This window comes from Seriola aureovittata, chromosome 5 (genome assembly GCF_021018895.1).
Source record: "Seriola aureovittata isolate HTS-2021-v1 ecotype China chromosome 5, ASM2101889v1, whole genome shotgun sequence".
Classification (NCBI taxonomy): Eukaryota; Metazoa; Chordata; class Actinopteri; order Carangiformes; family Carangidae; genus Seriola; species Seriola aureovittata.
The window spans coordinates 24,276,696-24,294,977 of NC_079368.1; the positions used below are offsets into that span (position 1 = coordinate 24,276,696).

At 40.4% G+C, this 18,282-nt stretch overlaps 2 protein-coding genes across 4 annotated transcripts; both read left to right on the forward strand.

The window, feature by feature from the left end:
• Positions 1-669: 669 nt before the first annotated feature.
• Positions 670-5,316, forward strand: ufd1l (ubiquitin recognition factor in ER associated degradation 1). Its single transcript, XM_056377520.1, has 12 exons — positions 670-815; positions 1,040-1,172; positions 1,993-2,025; positions 2,123-2,244; positions 2,567-2,697; positions 2,786-2,858; positions 2,968-3,036; positions 3,130-3,198; positions 3,276-3,326; positions 3,424-3,512; positions 4,384-4,468; positions 4,685-5,316. The coding sequence occupies exons 1-12, from the start codon at positions 813-815 to the stop codon at positions 4,757-4,759; spliced, it is 933 nt and encodes a 310-aa protein (XP_056233495.1). The 5' UTR covers positions 670-812; the 3' UTR covers positions 4,760-5,316.
• Positions 5,317-6,153: 837 nt separating this feature from the next.
• On the forward strand, positions 6,154-18,142 carry LOC130169897 (zinc finger protein 462-like). 3 transcript variants are annotated; one of them, XM_056376946.1, is made up of 11 exons: positions 6,154-6,295; positions 6,624-6,686; positions 6,790-11,989; positions 12,088-12,377; positions 12,781-12,899; positions 13,244-13,378; positions 13,469-13,712; positions 15,130-15,272; positions 15,374-15,597; positions 16,282-17,455; positions 17,737-18,142. In XM_056376946.1, the coding sequence occupies exons 3-11, from the start codon at positions 11,492-11,494 to the stop codon at positions 17,877-17,879; spliced, it is 2,970 nt and encodes a 989-aa protein (XP_056232921.1). In that variant the 5' UTR covers positions 6,154-6,295; positions 6,624-6,686; positions 6,790-11,491; the 3' UTR covers positions 17,880-18,142. The 3 variants fall into 3 exon arrangements, with proteins under 3 accessions (XP_056232921.1, XP_056232920.1, XP_056232919.1); XM_056376945.1 differs by lacking the exons at positions 12,088-12,377; positions 12,781-12,899; positions 13,244-13,378; ... (3 more) ...; positions 16,282-17,455; positions 17,737-18,142 and having other exon boundaries at positions 6,790-7,449; positions 7,540-11,770; XM_056376944.1 differs by lacking the exons at positions 12,088-12,377; positions 12,781-12,899; positions 13,244-13,378; ... (3 more) ...; positions 16,282-17,455; positions 17,737-18,142 and having other exon boundaries at positions 6,790-11,770.
• The last annotated feature ends 140 nt before the right edge of the window (positions 18,143-18,282 follow it).

An 18,282-nucleotide genomic window follows, 5' to 3' on the forward strand; every position in this document is an offset into this window, starting at 1 on the left:
AAATACACATACTGTGCAAAAAAATGCAGGGATGCTTTCAATGGTTATCATTTAACTTAATGCAAAGTGCAGTTAACAGAAATAAACTAAATCAGTATGTGGTGTGAATACCTCTTTGCCTTTAAAACACCACCAATTGTCCTGGGTACCCTTGTGTGGAGTTTTTTTAGTTTTTTTTTTTTTACAACAGGTTGTACCGAGAAGTGGAGAATTTGCCACTTTTGTGAATTTAGGATGTCTCAGTGTCTTCTGCCACTTCATATAATCCCAGACTGACTCCATGATATTAAAATCAGGGATCTGTGTGGGCCAGACCAGCTGTATGTATGGGGTTGTCCTGCTGCGGAGTGAATTTGGGAATAATCAGACGACTTCCTGATGGCAATGTGTGATAGATAAGAATCAAAACATCATGAGTGCTAAAACGTTTGCACAGTATTGTATGTAGAATACATCTCTTATCCCGTCCTCAAACTTTATGTTGAAATTTCCCCTTTACCACATTGTGTCTTTGCTAGTTAATCTTTGGTATTGTGATGGGAAACTAAAAGCGAAGTAGTTTTATCATCTCAAAAATGCAGGATTTACAAAATTTAAAGAAACATTTAATCGAAAGTGACTTATTTCAAAAGGATGCTGTGATTGGCTAGCGTCAGACGTGTCGTCATATCCCTCCGTCGGCTTGTACACTTCCGGAAGAAGCGGAAGACAACAGTGGAAATTGTCAGCTCATATGTGGTAGTTTCATATTGGAAAACAGAAACAGACACTTAATTTGAGTCGCTTGACAACCAAAGACACGAACCGTCGACATGGTGAGTAGCACTCTGCTTTTGTTCACGGCTGTGGACCAATTCGTTTCAAAACAAACCGTTGGAGCAGTTAAGCTGTCGAGCGGCGACAACAACAACACGACGACAGCAGCAGGAGCAGAAACATGCTCTGTCATGATGAAATTTAAGTCCTGCCCACTCACGGGGAAAATAACAGAAATATGTTCTTGTTATTAATAGGATTTGGGTTTTTTTTCTCTCCACAGTTTTCATTCCAGGTGTTCGACCACCCGATGTCCCGGGGGTTTCAGAACCGCTTCTCCACTCAGTACCGCTGCTATTCGGTGTCCATGCTGGCAGGACCAAACGACCGCTCCGACGTTGAGAAAGGAGGCAAAAGTGAGTGATAAACAAAGAAATGCAAATTTGCTTTCATGTCCCAGTCTGTTCTGAACAAAAAGCCAAACCCCTAAGAAATATACTGTAAGTCCTTTTAAGTCATTAACTATACCTAATCAGCAGAAAGCAGCCAAAGAAGCAGTGTTTCTCAAACTGAGCATCCCAAGTATTGAGACCCTTTATTGAAATACGACTACTTATACCACCCTGTAAAAATACTCAATTAGAAGTAAAAGTCCTGCATTTAAAAAAAAAAAAATTCATGAAAATTCAAAAAAAAGCATGTAAGTTCAATCAAGAAAATGTTTTTAAAGTGCTAAAGTTTAAAATACTCAATGCAGAAAAAATATGAAACACAAATCATCCCTGCATTCAGGAGTCTTCTCTCCACTGTTGACTCATATTTAAAGCCTCTTGAAACCATCTTTTTTTGTTGTCCCTGAAACTCTAACAGATGTTTTTTGATTCCGGTTCTTTCCCATATGTAGATGCCTGTGCTAAAACAGTGCTAAAAGCTGCAATGCTTTTAGTTTAAGACAACAGACTTTGTAATACTTAAGTAGTAATAGTTTTCTTTTTTCTTTTGTGGTGATATTTGCTTTATTATGGCTAATGAATTAAATGTGTAGTATCATAAGTCACATAAAGTGCAGCTTTATTTTTACTCAAATAAATTTCGATATATTGTTTCAAGTCATAGTTTAAAAATAAAAAAAGAATTCTTTCATTTTACCATTTGTTTCCTATATTGGCTCCTCAAGGTTTTATTTTGAGAACTTACGTTGTTTATGTCTCAAATAACCATTTGTTTTCCTTGCAGTTATAATGCCACCTTCAGCTCTCGACCAGCTCAGTAAGTACAGGTTAAATCAAGCAGCTCTTCATTTGAAAATGCCTGTAAAGATACATGCACCGTGTTTATTATCTTTCTCCACCTTTCCCCTCTACAGGCAGACTTAACATCACCTATCCAATGTTGTTCAAGCTGACCAACAAGAACTCCGACAGAATGACACACTGTGGTGTTCTGGAGTTTGTGGCAGACGAGGGAATCTGTTATCTGCCACACTGGGTGAGAAGCAGTAACAAGTTAAATGCCGGTGTCGCAGAGATTGAAATGTCTGTTGTCACCAGTGGATGTTGAAGACGGATAATTATACTGTATTGATATTTTATGCAAATACAAGTAAAAGAACCAGCATAAAAATCTATTTGGGAAAATGAGAATGTAGTTAATAAAAGTAACTTTAATGACGGAAGTGGTCTTTAGGATTTTTATAGATGCAGAGATAGAATCTATATGATTGTTATTGTGTCTGAAATGCTCTTTGCTGATTAAATGCTTTTTAAGCCACTTGTTAAGGCAGCACTGACATTAATTTTGATTGCTGCAGATGATGCAGAATCTCCTGCTGGAGGAAGGCGGTCTGGTCCAAGTGGAAAGCGTTAACCTCATGGTGGCCACTTACTCAAAGTTCCAGCCACAGAGTCCCGACTTCCTTGACATCACAAACCCAAAGGCAGTGTAAGAAATATCAGTTAGGGAAAATAAATTCCCCCTTTTTTCACATTTTGTGTTTAACTAAAGTAATTAAGTTGTCACTTTATTACAGACTTGAGAATGCATTGAGAAACTTTGCCTGCTTGACGACTGGTGACGTCATAGCTATCAACTACAATGAAAAGGTGACTTGGTTTATTCAAATTAGTGTTGACGTAATATCTGAATATGGTTTTTATCTGTATTCCTTTTTACTGAATACCACTGCAAATGGAATCTGTGTGTTTGTTTCAGATATATGAGCTGCGAGTCATGGAGACCAAGCCAGATAAAGCAGTATCCATCATCGAGTGCGACATGAACGTACGACCCTCTATTTTATTACAGACACTGTAAATTATTCTATTTCTGTTTTAATCAATGTGTTTTATACTGTGCTGTGACTCTGTTTCTCAGGTGGATTTTGATGCACCTTTGGGTTACAAAGAGCCTGAGCGACGACCTCACCACCAGGAAGAACCAACAGTAAGGACCAAACCCTAAAGGCATCTGTACAGTTTGTGCTCTGAACAATTAAAAAAAAAAAAATCATGTCTTCACAGGAGGAAGAAGGAGATCCCAGCAGTTACGCTGATATGGACACAGGATTCAGAGTGAGTAAATGTTGCTGTGGGTTACAGACAAATGACTGTCCTCATGAATACTGATAATTAAAGTTAATGTAACTTCCAATCTGTTTCTAATCCTCAGGCTTTCACTGGGTCTGGCAATCGTTTGGATGGTAAAACAAAAGGAATTGAGCCCAGCCCAGCTCCTCTTGGCCCAAGTGACATTAAAAGGTGAAAAATGATGCAGTATTTTCTACATGTAGACATGAAATGGCCTAACAATAAATATTGTAACACAATAGTTTAACTATTCGACATGATAAATTTACAACATAATGCATTCCTGCCTCGCACTAAGATTTTTGTTTTAGCTTTTTAAGCCTTTATTAGACATTAGACAGATGACGGATAGGATCAAATCACCCATAGGTTGGCTGTAGTTAGGTGAGCTGAACTGGCACATTCAATGTGATGCAGTGAGGCACAGCAGAGGTCAGTTCATGCACGCTGTCGTAAATGCTAGCAAGGTTCTGGTGGCCGAGTGAGCAGTTTGTATCATATTCTCCCTCTGTTGCTGGTGCAACAGACTGCTGATGCCATGTGAGTGACTGCTGTGTTAGTGTTGATCATTGCAGCGAATGAAAAAAGGCCATAATGTTTATGAGGCATCTGATGTCAGACAATTTCCAAACTCAGATTGTGTCCACACTCTTCTAATTTTCTATCTTTGGGTTTTTATCCAGGCATTAAACTCTGCTGCTTGTTGCTCACTTGTGTCATCATGTCATCTTATTTTGCTGTCACATGACATGGTCAGTTTGGTTTTAGCAGATGGAATACGTAGTGTGGTTATTAAACCAATTGCGAAATGCAACAATAATCTCACCTTGGCCTGTAATGTCTGACTGCAAGGATGTGTTGAAATATTATCTTTGCCAAAATTGCACAATGTGACACATTAATTCATGAGATGGTCAGAGTTTGTGGAGACCCTTAGTGGCACCTGTTCAATCTTTATTTTACTATACTACAATAACCATACTATCAGTGTTTGTCTTAAGTATAAACTCCTAATCTTCAATTCTAATTCTTCATCACACAGGGGCATTCCCAACTACGAATTCAAAGTTGGCAGGATCACCTTCATCAGAAACTCGAAGCCTCTGCCCAGGAGAATTATAGATGATGTAAGAAATGTGAATGATATTGTCAAATGTTTGAATGTTGCTGTTCCTCACAATCTGTAGTCCTGTACAATCCCTTCCTATTGCATTTGAACTTCATAGTTTTATTATGTGATTTACATATTTATATTGAATTCTTTATATCTCTTCCATTTATTTAGGGCTCATGATGTTGGTTTCCAATTACAACTAATTTTAAATCTCTTTTAATCCTCTCAGGATGACGCCATGAACAGATTCATCGCCTTCTCTGGACAAGGACAGTCACTACGCAAGAAGGGCAGAAAACCTTGAAGAACTCAAAGTGGAGAGGCTGGTTTATGTGCACAGACCCAACATCTATTTTCACCTTCAACAGCAAAGTAAAAAACTGGCCTTCAGATGCACTGAGGTTTTGTCTCTGTCCCTTTTGAAATGGGAGTGTTGCTGTTTGTTTGGGATTATAAAAACTCACATGGTAATATTTTGCTCATCAGAAGCTGAGCTGTCAGTTTGGTATTCAAATGATCAGGGTGGCTTCTTTTTGGCGGGGGGGGGGGTAATTTGAGCCAAACAGAATAAATTATACCACCACCGACACAAAGAATAATTTGTGAAATGATGTTTGACAGAGACCATTTTCCCCCTTTTTTCATAATTGTTGCATTTTACAGTTCACTTTAAATATACTGCTATACAGAGTCCTGTTGTGATGAAAAAACTGGAGCAAAAATAGCTCTGTACTTCTATTTTTAATTATAAAAAAATTTACATTTGAGGTTATTTTTCTTTGTTATAAGAATAATTTGCAACTTTTTCCCTCTTTCTCCTGGTTTATTTATAGACAAATAAAGGATTGTGTTTGAATTCAATTAATTGTAGCTTATAATTATTTTTGTTATATCTAAGAATGTCCATGAAATGCCAAATAAGGCTTTAATATAATAGGATGTGTCTGTGTCTGGCATTTCTCTTTATATATATATTTATATAGCCTTTAATGTTCACCCAAAGTAACAGATTAAATAACCATAATCAAATGAATAAACTGATGAATAGCTACATACATGAATTGCAAGACCCTATAATAATCCCAGTGTTCATTGGCCTAGCGTAAAAAAACCTATAACAGTTATGAATTATGTTCATTATTCAGACAGTTTGTTTGTTTATTTATTTAGCTTAGCTCTCCTTAAACTGACCGCTGCAGCCAGCACGTTTGTTCAAAATGCGCAACCTTTACTTTGAAGATAAGCTATCTTTTTCCGGCTCTCGACTTCCTGGGATGCCTTGTTCAATTTTCAACGAGCTCACAAACGTCAACATATATTTGCACTTAGCACAAATACGACAATGAAATTAGGCAATACCCCCTAAACTGGCATTTTGCATTATACAACGTGAACAACTGCAGAATAATATATATATATATATATATATATATATATATATATATATATATATATCAGAGATAATAATCTCATAATTTGAGTTGAAATTGTAACCTGATTAATCAGCAGTCGATCACCAGGATAATCTGCAACTATTTTGATCATGTATCAATCGTTTAAGCAGTTAAACATTTGATTTAAATTTGTTCCAACTCCTCATTTGTGAGCACGTCTACGGAATTTTATTTTGAAGGTTAAATGACTCTCGACGGAAGTGAAGTTGTAGTCGAAGTCCATTGATGGCTTGTTGCTGCAGAGGAAGCAGTGAGTTGTACTCGCGGGAAAAATGGCGGAAACGTGTGGTGTCTTCATGTTGCCAGCAACAGCGATTCAAAACATCGCATTATAAACCTCATCCTTTGTTTTCCTCCCTGCGGTAGTAGATAATCTGCGCGCGGTGGTGAGTATTATAGCTTTAATTTTATTTGCCCACTTTTTCTTTCGATTGTGTTGTGTCATTTTACGACTCTTTCCTGATGAACTTAACTAACTGAAAGTTAAATACTGAGCCCCATGGTTGGTCTTTCCTACCGTTGTTGTGCTGCTGTTCAGTTGATTTTTCTTTCATGCTTGAAAGAAGCAACACATCTGTTGGTGTCAGTGTTTGATTTTTCAAACCCCGGTGGAAACCCTCAGTTGTAACAGCTGGAAAGTATAGTAGAAACCAGATATAAGGCGCTTTTTGTAAACCCTGAGAAATGTAGTAACGTTTGCTTTCAATCCTCTAGGTGTGTTACTGCTGTCTTTTTATACAAGACTCTGGGTTTCAGAGGAATGCAAGATGCAAAAAGGTATTTACTATGGTCAGTTTTTCTGTTAGTGTCAAGTGTTGATTCAGTGAAGCGCATCAAATTATTTTGAGTATACAATGTAATCCTCTACTCACCTCCTCAGATTCAATGCACTTTTCCACCTCTGGCCACATGACTCACAATCAGGCTGTCGCTGAAGAATCCTCCACCAAGACTTTCCGTTGTAGTCACTGCATGCTCATCTTCAAATCCAAAGTCTACCTATTTGAGCATCTCAACAAGATGCATGACCTTGATGTTGATACTGCTCTTAGAGATGCTGGTTTAAAACACCATGAGTCTAACAAAGCAAACACTAGCAACCAATGCAACAGTTCAGGAAATCATTTTTCATGCCAGCACTGTGATTTCAAAGCTTGTAGTCAGGACATCCTGAATGAACATGAGCAGCGGTGTTGTAAAAAAACAGAGAATCAGAACGGGATCGTAAATTCTGTCATTTGTGAAAACCAGGAGACCAAAATAATTGTTATTTCGACAGAACAGCCCAAGGAAGGTGCAGAGGCAAAAGAGAGTCCTTCAGTTAAATCTACCTCAAAAACGAAATGCACACTTAACTCATCGAAGGATCTGAAAACGTACAAGAGGCCACTGCAAACCATCACCAAGTACTTTGCAGCAGCATCTGGATCCCAAGGGAAACCCTCAGTGAACTCAGCTGAGAGCATAGAGCCTCTAGAAAGCACCAAAGGAACCCTAATTTTGCAAGAATCTCCCTCAAGCTCCAGCCCACACAGCAGTGGTGTGTTTAAAGTCACTGCAAAGTCCATTATTGATATATCTAAAAAAGGGTCTGACCGATTTCTACTGAATGACCACCTTTTAATTGCAGACCTGACACCATCAAAGCCTAAGGAACAAGTCAAAGAACCCGCCTCTAACAACATTGGGAAGAGGGCCAATAGTGAAAGCCCAGAGAGTTGCCCTGCCAAAAAAGCAAAGTCAAGCAAAAAGACGACGAATGTCCCAGAGGAGGCAAGTAAACAGCAATCACCAAACAACACAGACTTTTCATTTGAAATTAGTGAAGATGAAGAAGAAAAGATGGCTCATCTTTTAAATGGGGACACAGAAAGCCCAAAAGTATATTTTTGTAAGCACTGTGACTACAGTGATATGGGCCTCAGAAGCGTGTCTACCCATTACCAAAATGACCACCCTTACATAAGATATAACGTGGCCTACATTCAGGATCCTAGTGATCAAAGTGCTACCTTTCGCTGCCTGGAGTGTCCACTTGAGTTTTTAAGTATTGCTGACCTCAAGAGACATTACACAGAAACTCATCCAGACGCCCCAAAAGTTCTCACAATGCAGTCGTGTGAACTCAGTTTGGTTTTCAAATGTTTTGTGTGTCCATTTACCACCAATGTATTGAAGCCCTTGAAAGAACATTACAAGGAAAAACACCCAAAACATAAAATGGATAATCCCTTGTTGTACTGCAGATATTCAGCGACTAGGTACCAAGAAGGATCATCTCAGTTGAATACATGTGAGAGAGCACACAGCCCGGAAAGATCAGAGGGGATTTCTTCCAAGCATGCGCATGCACAAAAGGAGAATGTCAAAAAAACACCCGCTGCCCTGCCTCCCAACCACAATGGAGCAGAAATGGTTTTGTATCATTGCAACAAATGTAAGTTTAGTCATAAGTCAATTGTTGTTATGCATGTCCACTATCAAAAAAGTCATCCAAAGGAAGCTGTCACAATTGACAAAATCAAACAGTCAGTTCGTGCCATATCACATATAACTTCAGAGACGATCCCTGAGAAGTCTGTGACAGTAGCAGAAAACTCTGCACCTCAGAAGAACATCTCAGATTCTTCTAAAAAAGTCAAAGACAAAGCCGGGCAGTCAAACAGAAAGATTTCATTGTCTTTGATGAATCTGAAGCACACATCAGACTCTTCTAAGACTCATTCAGAGTCTCCCAAACCTGAGAAAGTGAAAACTGCAGAGGACAGAGGCGAAACAAAGACATCACCTACCAAATTTGCCAGAGAGATCTCTGCTACAATGGACAGTTTATCCTATAGTTCACCAAATAAAATGTTTTACTGCCAGTTTTGCTGTTATTCAAGTACCAACATCAGAAGCGTTGTTGCTCATCATAAGGCGAAACATGCTGTGTATGGACTAAAGGATACTGAAGAGATCGTGAGGTATAGTGCTGAGGTGCAAAGAAAACGGCAAGGTGAAAATGAGGCCTCAGCAAGTACTACATCTCCTGATCCTGAAACTAGTAAACAGGTTGAGGTATGTAGCGAAAAAGAACTTCCACGTGAACAGGATAATGTAGAAGATGCTTCCATGATGAAATCTAATCCTTATGCATGTCCCGAAAACTTGTTTTACTGCCAAAAGTGCAACTTTGGTAATCCAACTGTAAAAGGAGTATTGAACCATCAAGCCACTGTGCATCAAGGCATTAAGTCCAATCGAGAGTGCATTCTTGAATACACAGCTTTGATTCGTGATGAAATTGAGAAATCAAAGTCTAACACAGAGGAGTTACCCCCCTCTACTCATCTACCTCTCCCACTTCTGAATGAAGGTGATAAAGATATGGTTTTCTGCCCCCTTTGCAACTACAGGCAGAATAGTATTAACCATGTATTGAAGCATTGCTTCAAAAGACATCGTGGATTTGAGGTTAAGGCTGAAAAAATACATATGTATACTTCGGTGGTTGTCAAACAGGCACAGAAATTAGACTTAAAAACAACTGCAAGCCAAGAAGTTAATCATGCATCCGTTGGTATAAAAGGAAATAAAAAGATGCTTTCCAAAGGCTTGTCAGTTTCAGCATCACCCTCAGTGAGAGCCACACAAGCACAGAGGACCCTAAAGTGTCATAAATGTGCATACAGCAGTCAGTACCTGAATGTTTTGAGGAGGCATATGTGGAAAAGCCACAGGACAAATCGCTCAGTCAATGAGGTTTTAAGATTGTGTTTTAAACGTGGCATGTTAGAGTCAGGTTATTACTGTGACTTGTGTGTTTTCTCTCACAAAACTGCAGCAGCAGTCTACAAGCACCACCAGGAACAACACCCAAAACGTAAACTGACCTTTGAATACATATCCACTAGGTTATATGCTGGTCCTGACACACCCCCTCCTGAAGAGAAGAAACCTAAGATAAAGCAAACTGATGGTACTAGCGATGGTGCTTGTACTGATGGCAGATTACAATCCGGAAGATCTGGACAAAGTGAAAACAAGAGGTATTCGTGCAGAGCATGTTCATTTAGAAGTCGCTCGATGTCAAGTATGGCAGACCACTACCGTGCTGTTCATCCTTGGACTGTGAAAGAAGATGGCTCAGTCCTGAATGTCATCACCAGCAAGAAGCCAAATGCAAACAGCCATGTGGAAGACCACAATGAAATGCCAGGGTCATCTGACACCCAAGAAGTTCCTCCTGAATTTGGCAAGTCACCTGATTCATCTCGTGAAGCAACAGAATCACTCACAATTCTCAAGTGCCATCATTGCCCTGCGACATTTCATAGCCAGCGTGGTCTTAAGACTCACCGTGGAATGAAACACCCAGAAGCTGTAACTGAAGATTTATATGAACAGGAAGAACAGCGAGTACAAATCCAAAAACGTGTGCATATCTTTAAGTGTCCACATTGCACCTACGTCAATACCAACTATCATGGAATTCTCACTCACTGCCAGATGAAGCATCTTTCCTGCGTATCCAGGGCAGACAGTCTTCACGTGAATGAAAAAGATCTACGCAGTTGGGAAGACAGCTTGAAAAGAAAAGGTCCTGGTGAGAGTTTGAAATTTAGCGGGTACATGTGTAAAACCTGCCCTCAAATCTATGCAACGTTGGCGAAGATCAACAAGCACTGTGAGAACGACCATAAAGACACTGTGCCAAACGCGGGGCCGAGCACACACAAACTAGCTCCTACACCATCAGCTGCAAGTAAAATACTACAATCTAATACCCACAGCAGCAGAGCATCACTATTGAAAGCTTCCTTTTTATCCAAGAAAAATTACACACGGATTAATTGCCAGCATTGCCGTTATACTTGCAGCACAAAAATTGCACTCAGTCAGCACTTTCATGCTCACCACAGCAGCAGCGCTGTTCCAAAGGCTAAAGAGTATGGATACAAGTGTGTCCTGTGCCCTAGGTCTTATTTCAGGAAAAAGCGTTTGGGAAACCATTATATCTTGAAGCATGGGAAGGATGCCTTCTTTAAATACTATGGAGCAATATCCAAACAGATCTCAGAGAAGTCCGTGCTCACATCTCCTGTCTGTCCTTTAACTCAGCGATCCAAAACCATTTCTGAAGTAACTGAGTCTATCACAACGACAGAAGAGGACAAAGTATTAGTTTACATGTGTCCAAGCTGTCCCTATGTGAATGCTAGCCACCATGGGACGCTTACTCACTGCCAAATGAAGCATCCAGTCCTCACAGCCAGGGCAGATGAACTGAAAAAGGAAAGAATTCTTGTAACCAACATGGTTGGCTGTACGATGGGAAAAGGATCTAATGAAAGAGGGTACATGTGTAGAAAGTGCCCACAAATTTATTCATCATTGGAAAAACTAAAAATCCACGGTGAGAGGGACCACAGTCAGGCTGAGCCAGCAGCTTCTGAACATTCATCTGACACTGACACTGAGAAACAGCCTCATCACAGCTCAGAGGACTTGGTGTTGGAGGCTGCTCCTTTAAAAGACAAAACATCAGCAGTGAACACAACAGACACTGATCTCAGTCAACAGCTGGCCTCTCCTGAGACATGCCAGGTGTCAGAGCAAAACAAGGAATTCCGTATAAATGTCGAATGTGCACCTATACAGCGGTGTGTCGAAGGTATCTGCATTGCCATTACAAAAAGACTCACAAATTGGATGCACTGAGCACATACAAGATGCTGGAGGAGTATAACAAACGTAAACGCAGCATAACCCCCTACCAGCTGAAAGCTGCGTGTGAGGAAAGTGCACACGTCAAATGTAGGAAGTGTCCAAACTTGATGTTTGACTCATCGCAGCAGCTTATTGCCCACTATAGTACCTTTCATAGCTCACATTACAAATTGGACTTTACTGTGTTGTCACAACAATCAAAGAAGAGGACAGGAATTTACAGATGTGCCCACTGTGATAAAAAATTAAATGGAATTAGAAAACTGTGTCGCCACCTGGATCGCCATGCAGCAAGGGAGAAAAAGAAGGCTGCAAAGGCAAAGTCATCGTGTGCCATTATGTCAACACCAGAGACCACATTCATTGAAGTAAGTTGACTCTGCCCATATGATCATTTACATTCTTGACATCTGTTACGTGCTTGAGCTACATTAAGTTGATGACCATTACTGTGTTTAATTTTCAGCTCTGTAGGCAAGATGAACTGCCCATGTTAGAAACAGTGGAGGAGCTGACCCAGTGGAATGTGACGCAAGTAGAGACCTTCACTTTGCCCGCGAGTCCTCTGTCTTCACCTTTAAAATCCACTGATGTAGAGCAGCCAGAGCTGGAATCAAGAGTTGACAAACACAGCTGCAAACAGTGTGGGCGGACATTCATGTCTCTGAAAGGTCTGCGCTCGCATGAGCGCAGCCATGCAGCCCTGGCAGCCATCAAGAAACTGGACAATCTGCCTCCTTCAGCACTAAGGCACAAGTAAGAATGAGCTTTGGTGGGTCAGTCAGCATTTTAGCATGGTAAAAAATGATGTTCCTCAATGCTTAACACTGTCCTTTTTATAATACAAGCTCTTCAAAAGGAAAGTCACACATTTGTTCACCTAAAAAAAAAATACAACTTATGACTGCTACAATTGTGCTTACACTTACATGTATGAGGGATCCTCCATGGTTCCAGATAGCTTTAGCTAATTAATACTATCACAATATTGTTTATACAGAATTATTAGTTCTTTGTTCAGCACTATAGTGTTAACACATTAAATTAAAAATACATTTCACAAATTTGATGTCTTGAACCCCCAATAAGTATTTAGTTAATGATGAGCTCATTTTGATTGCATCTCACTTAATATATGTTTTTGTCATTGTCTCTGCAGCATTAACAAATACGTCATCTACAAATCTGGAACACTAAGGCCTTTTCTATGTAGTATCTGTTCCTATCGGACCACCGTCTTGGGCCTGTGGAGGTGTCATTTTATGAAAAAACATCACGGTGAGCAACAGGAGCACTTCACAGTTAGCACTGGTGTCATGGTGGTGTGATTCATCAGATGTCTTCTAAATGCTGACTTACTGGATGTTTTTAAGATGAATTGTTACAGGTTAGTAGTATGTCTGTAACTAGTTAAACTTGAATATGTTGCCTTAGTTTTTAAAAATAACAACTGAAAGGAAAAAGAGAAAAAGATGTGAGTAATCTAGATTAGTTTTGAGCACATGCTCTGATTTAAAAACAGTGTTAAGTTACCAGTACAACTAGTTCACTAAAAGTCTACTTCACTGCCAGATATTTCATCCGTCTTTCATTCCATGTATGTGTTGCTGCTGGATGCCCAGATGTCATTATGGATCCTGCAGAGTCTGAGGTTCAAGATGAGGAGCATGCTCAGAGGACCTACATGGAGCCTCTTAATTCACCAGGGGACAAGAATAATTTGGCTGAACCTGATGAAGAACATGAAATGGCTGATGGCAAGTTGTCCCTCTGATGTTTTATAAATCACAATACTGTCAAAATGTATTGCCCGTACTGACACTCGGTGGTTTGTTATACTTTGACAGAATCGCTGTACTTGGAGCCCCCAGACGTGCGGCGACAGTTGAACCACTACAGCTTGATGGCACAGACTGGCGTCTCGTCTAACTCCAACCTGCAGGAAACCGAGATACCTGAGAACAGTCAGCTTCACTGCGAGTTTTGCAATTTCAGCACCGGCCACTTGTCTAGTATAAGACGCCATTACTTAAACCGCCACGGGAAGAAGATCCTCAGGTGTAAGGACTGCAACTTCTTCACTGGTTTAAGGTAAATTACAGCCACCATGACTTCTCCTCCTTTTCTAGCTGTTTTGGACAAACATTAAGAAGATAGGGTATTGATAGAGTATTGTTGTTTTCAGCATCACAAAATGCTGCTGTTTCATTCATGTGTTTGAATCTAAAATGCTCCTCGATAGGACTAAAAACAATAAACTGAGATTGCGGACATTCAACATCATTATTTCGTGTCGTCACTGTCGGGCGTAATGCCGTACGGCTGTCATTTCTGCAAATCACATGGGATGCGTTGCATTTCTGGATTGTTAGCAGAAAGTAGTGTGTATATGAGGGCACTACATACACAGTTCAGACTCGAATATAATAAAGTAAATATAGTGCATTGTATATAAAATAGGTGTCATAAGTCATAAACAAAGTAGATACAGACTCAGAACTGTTGTTTTGGCTTTTATTCACACATTTGCAAATGGGCTCACATTAACACAGAGATTCAGGTCTCGAGGAAGTGACGGTCCTGAGTGAAGATTAACACATCATTTTATGGATATGAACAGCAATACTCACAAATGCAATGAGCGGGGATGTATGAGGTTCGGGTCCAAAAGGGCATCCTTGATGGGGAAGTACTTCCTCTTAAGGTGTGACAGTTGTTGTTTAAAAACTCCTGTTGAAAACAGGAGACGTTTACAAAGAATGTTGCCTGTGTTGAGTTTGTCACCTGAACTCGCGTGTTGGTTTGATGAAGGAAACAGGACATTCATTCAAAGTTCAAATCCCAGCATTTATTAAAGCTAACAGCAATATAGAATTAGAAAAAAGAGATCGTTACAGAGCTCTGGGCCAAACTATCTCTCCCTGACAACAACATGCAGTTGTGCCAGTTCAGGAAGTCTGACACTCTACCTCTTCCTGACCCAGTCTTTCATATTCTTACACAGAAAAAAATAATACAATGTGGGTTGAGTCTCTTCTTATCGGTCCATGCCGCTGTCTTCGTTGTTTTGCTCCTCCACGTGTTCTCTGTTTTGTTTCACCTCGTGTTATCTGTCTCCCCTACACGGGACAGCCCTTGTGGTGGTGGATCTGTGAGAGATTCACACAAACAGAGACAATACCCTACTCTATTCCTCGTTTTTTGTCTTACTTCTGTTCCGGGATGTCTACCATATAAGGAGTTGTTTTTCCCCAGGTGGCCTTCAAACAATATCATAAGTTCAGTCTGTTCTTCTGTAACGTTGCACAGCAAGTTTTATAAAAAGTCACTTAGTTATAAGCATATTATGATTACATCAACAATGCACACATTGTTTTATTAAAGGCAAACAACAGATTAATATAAAATCCTTTACACCTGTCATTCAGGATGCTGTATGTGGGACATCAAAGGTTATCTCCAAACATTCTCCGCATTTTTTACCTGACATGTCGTACCTTTTAATTAGGAAAACCCTGGAGATGCACGTGGAGACGGGTCACTCTACCTGCCAGTCAGAGCCTACTCATCAGAAAGACCTCCGCTGCCCTTTCTGCCTCTACCAGACCAAGAACAAGAACAACATGATCGATCACATCGTCTTGCATCGTGGTAGGTTACATGCTGAACAGGATTCAGACGGTGTTTCCCAACCCACTGAAATCCCAGTCTGTTACGTTATACTCAGTCTTTTTGTCATCTTTTGTTTTCAGAGGAACGCGTTGTGCCAATAGAGGTGCGTCGCTCGAAGCTGTCACGTTACCTCCGAGGCATCGTCTTCCGCTGCCACAAATGCACTTTCACCAGTGGCAGTGCTGAAAACCTGCGTGTGCACATGATGAGACACAGTGACATCAAACCCTACAAGTGTCGGCTGTGCTACTTCGACTGCACTCTGCTGAGCGACTTGGAGGCACACCTGAGTGATAAGCATCAGGTGAGGACTTGATGCTAAAGCCGTCTTTGCGTCACTGGAATTCCTTTGTGTCGGAAGAAATGACACGTTATCCACTTTGAATGTACAGGAATTTTAATAACTGAACTGTCGGCAGCTTCTTTGTTTAACATTTTCAGAAGTTATTCACTGAACCCTTAGGGCAGGAGGCAAATAGCAGCCTGTGGGCAAGTCTGTCCCTCCAACAAAAATAATTGCCCCCCCAATTAAAGATATATTTTGTACAATTTGAATCAAAACCTTCTGTAGGTAACAATGTAGACACAAAACAAGCAGTTTTGTAAATCAGTCTTATTGTTAAAGAAATGAAATACTCAAAAATAAAAACAATGTGGATAGCATCTAGGGGTGTGTCTTCACCACACCTGTAAAACTATGTCGGCTTCTTAATGAAAAATCCTGAAAAGAACTTGCCCAACTGCTGATGCCTGCCTTAGGGGTTCAGAGAGTAGTACAGGTAGTCCCCTTTCCACCAAGGAGTTCCTGGCATTATGGAGCCACAGAAACTAAAGTTCTCCCCTGAACATTTCTGTCATAAACATGAACGTGAGGAAAACTAGTCCAATGAAAAAATCGACGGTATTTGGTACACATGTTGGTTCTCTTTGCTAATTTGCATAAACTGTACCAGTTTGTGGTTTGACGTTTTGTTCCTGTTTTGTGCAGGTTGTGAGGAATCATGAGCTTGTGGGTCAGGTCAGCCTCGATCAGCTACAGGCAAAGGTTGGTAGGATGCGAGAGGAAGAGGAGGAGGAACCGTTAACATACAGAGAGCGCCAGGATGTAGAAACAGTGGAGTTTGTCACTGACTGTAACAAAGTTCTACATGAGACACAAGCTGAGAACCCGGCAGATAATAACACCAGGGAGAAAATTACGCTGCAGATGGAAGAAGCATATCCGAGGCACAAGCAGCACCCACAAGGACAAGCGGGGATTGTGGTCTTGTCAGACACTGCAAAAGGACAGAGGATAGAAGATACAGTAGAGCAAAATGCTGAGAAAAAGAACAATGCAGATATCCAGTTTGAGAAATGCAACAGTCCAGAGAGAGGGAGAACGGAAAATGAGAACCAAGCCCAACCCAGAGTGAGAGGTAGTGATGACAGAGGCGTAATGTTCACACAGCAAAAAGAGGAGGCGGCAAAGGGCAGCTCAACAAAGAGCGGTAAAATAGCAGTTAAAATAGAGGCCCACAAGTTAAAAATTAAGTTGCTTCAGCGCAGAACATTGAACATCGAGGCTAGCGTAGAAGACGATATACTGCGTGACATCCTCGTGTTGGACAAGGACGACAGCATCTGCATGACACGGAGAAAGGCAGATCGGGATAGAACGGTTAAGATAGAGCAGAACACAGAGACGGACTGTGGAGATAATGCACTAAGCGACTTGCCAGGTGAAGAGAGTAGCATCACTTTGGCCCATAACCCAAAACTTGATGATCCGGAGGCAAAGAAACCTCACATGCAGGCAAACAGCAGGAGGCAGAAGACATTTAAAGTTGAGAGGCATTTGCTAACTCTTCTGCCCAACTGTGCACAACTTAAGATAAGCCATAAAGAGAGTTCAGCTGCCTCACTCACAAACTGCAAAGAGGAACAAGTGCACAGTGAGGAGGTGACAGACCCTTATGGAGAAATGCCAGTGCTCGAGAATGAGTATCTAAAGGATGTATCGCAACCTTGCAAGGAGGAAGAAGAAGAGATCGATCATCTTGAGCAGAATCAGAAGAAAGAAGATGAGATGATCACTGAAGACAACGAGAACCGATGTGAGGATAAAGAATACAAGGAGGGAGACAGGATAAAGGAAGCTGACAGTCCACATGTGCACAAAAGTAAGAATCTAAATTCAATACAGTGAATCTATATGAATTATTTTTAAAGGCCTCATATTGTATAAAAGTAGATTTCCATGTCTTTTTTGATTATGAAGCAGGTCTAGGTTCTATATTAATACTGTGAACGCCTGTATTCAGAAACTGTGCCTTTTAAAACGAGCCGTAAATTGAATATCTTTGGCATTTTTCCTCATAAACAACCCCCAAAAGTTAGTTGTCACTTAGGTTTGGGAAATGGCATGTGATGACAGCCCAAGTTGATTTCTCTTGTCTTTCAGGTGCAGTCACAGCCACGGGGGGAGCTGCTGAAGTCCTGTGCCCATCAGTCACAGAACAGGAACTTTATACTTGTGACCTTTGTGGACGAAACCTCACGAGCAGCTGTGAATTGAAGCGTCACATAATGCGACATGGGATGTAGATGTTTTCTTTATGTCTCGAGCAGCAGAAGCAGCTTCCACTGGTGATTTTTTTTGTTTGGGAAGCTCAATATTGTTTTCATGAACCGTCCTCTGTTCTTTTACTTTACTGTGTATTTGAAAATTACTTGTTAACACATTAATTTTTCACGTTTTGTAGATTTTAAAACCTTTTTGAATGAAACGTTTTTTATGGTACGTATGTTATAAGTGTGACTTTATTTTGCTTTTCAATAAATAAAACTTCTGAATGAAGCTGGTAACTGCAAAACGTGTGGCACATTGTCATTAAGAACTATAAACATCTTTACACTGTGAACTATTGTTATATACAAACCAATACTAAGAACCAACCTCAAAACCACTAATAGTGAAAAATCTTATGATGCCTTCAGGTGCTGTTGG

Coding starts and splice junctions, on each gene's coding strand:
- ufd1l (XM_056377520.1), top strand. Junction 1,173..1,992: donor CGTTGAGAAAGGAGGCAAAA/GTGAGTGATAAA, acceptor TTTTCCTTGCAG/TTATAATGCCACCTTCAGCT. Junction 3,037..3,129: donor TCATCGAGTGCGACATGAAC/GTACGACCCTCT, acceptor TCTGTTTCTCAG/GTGGATTTTGATGCACCTTT.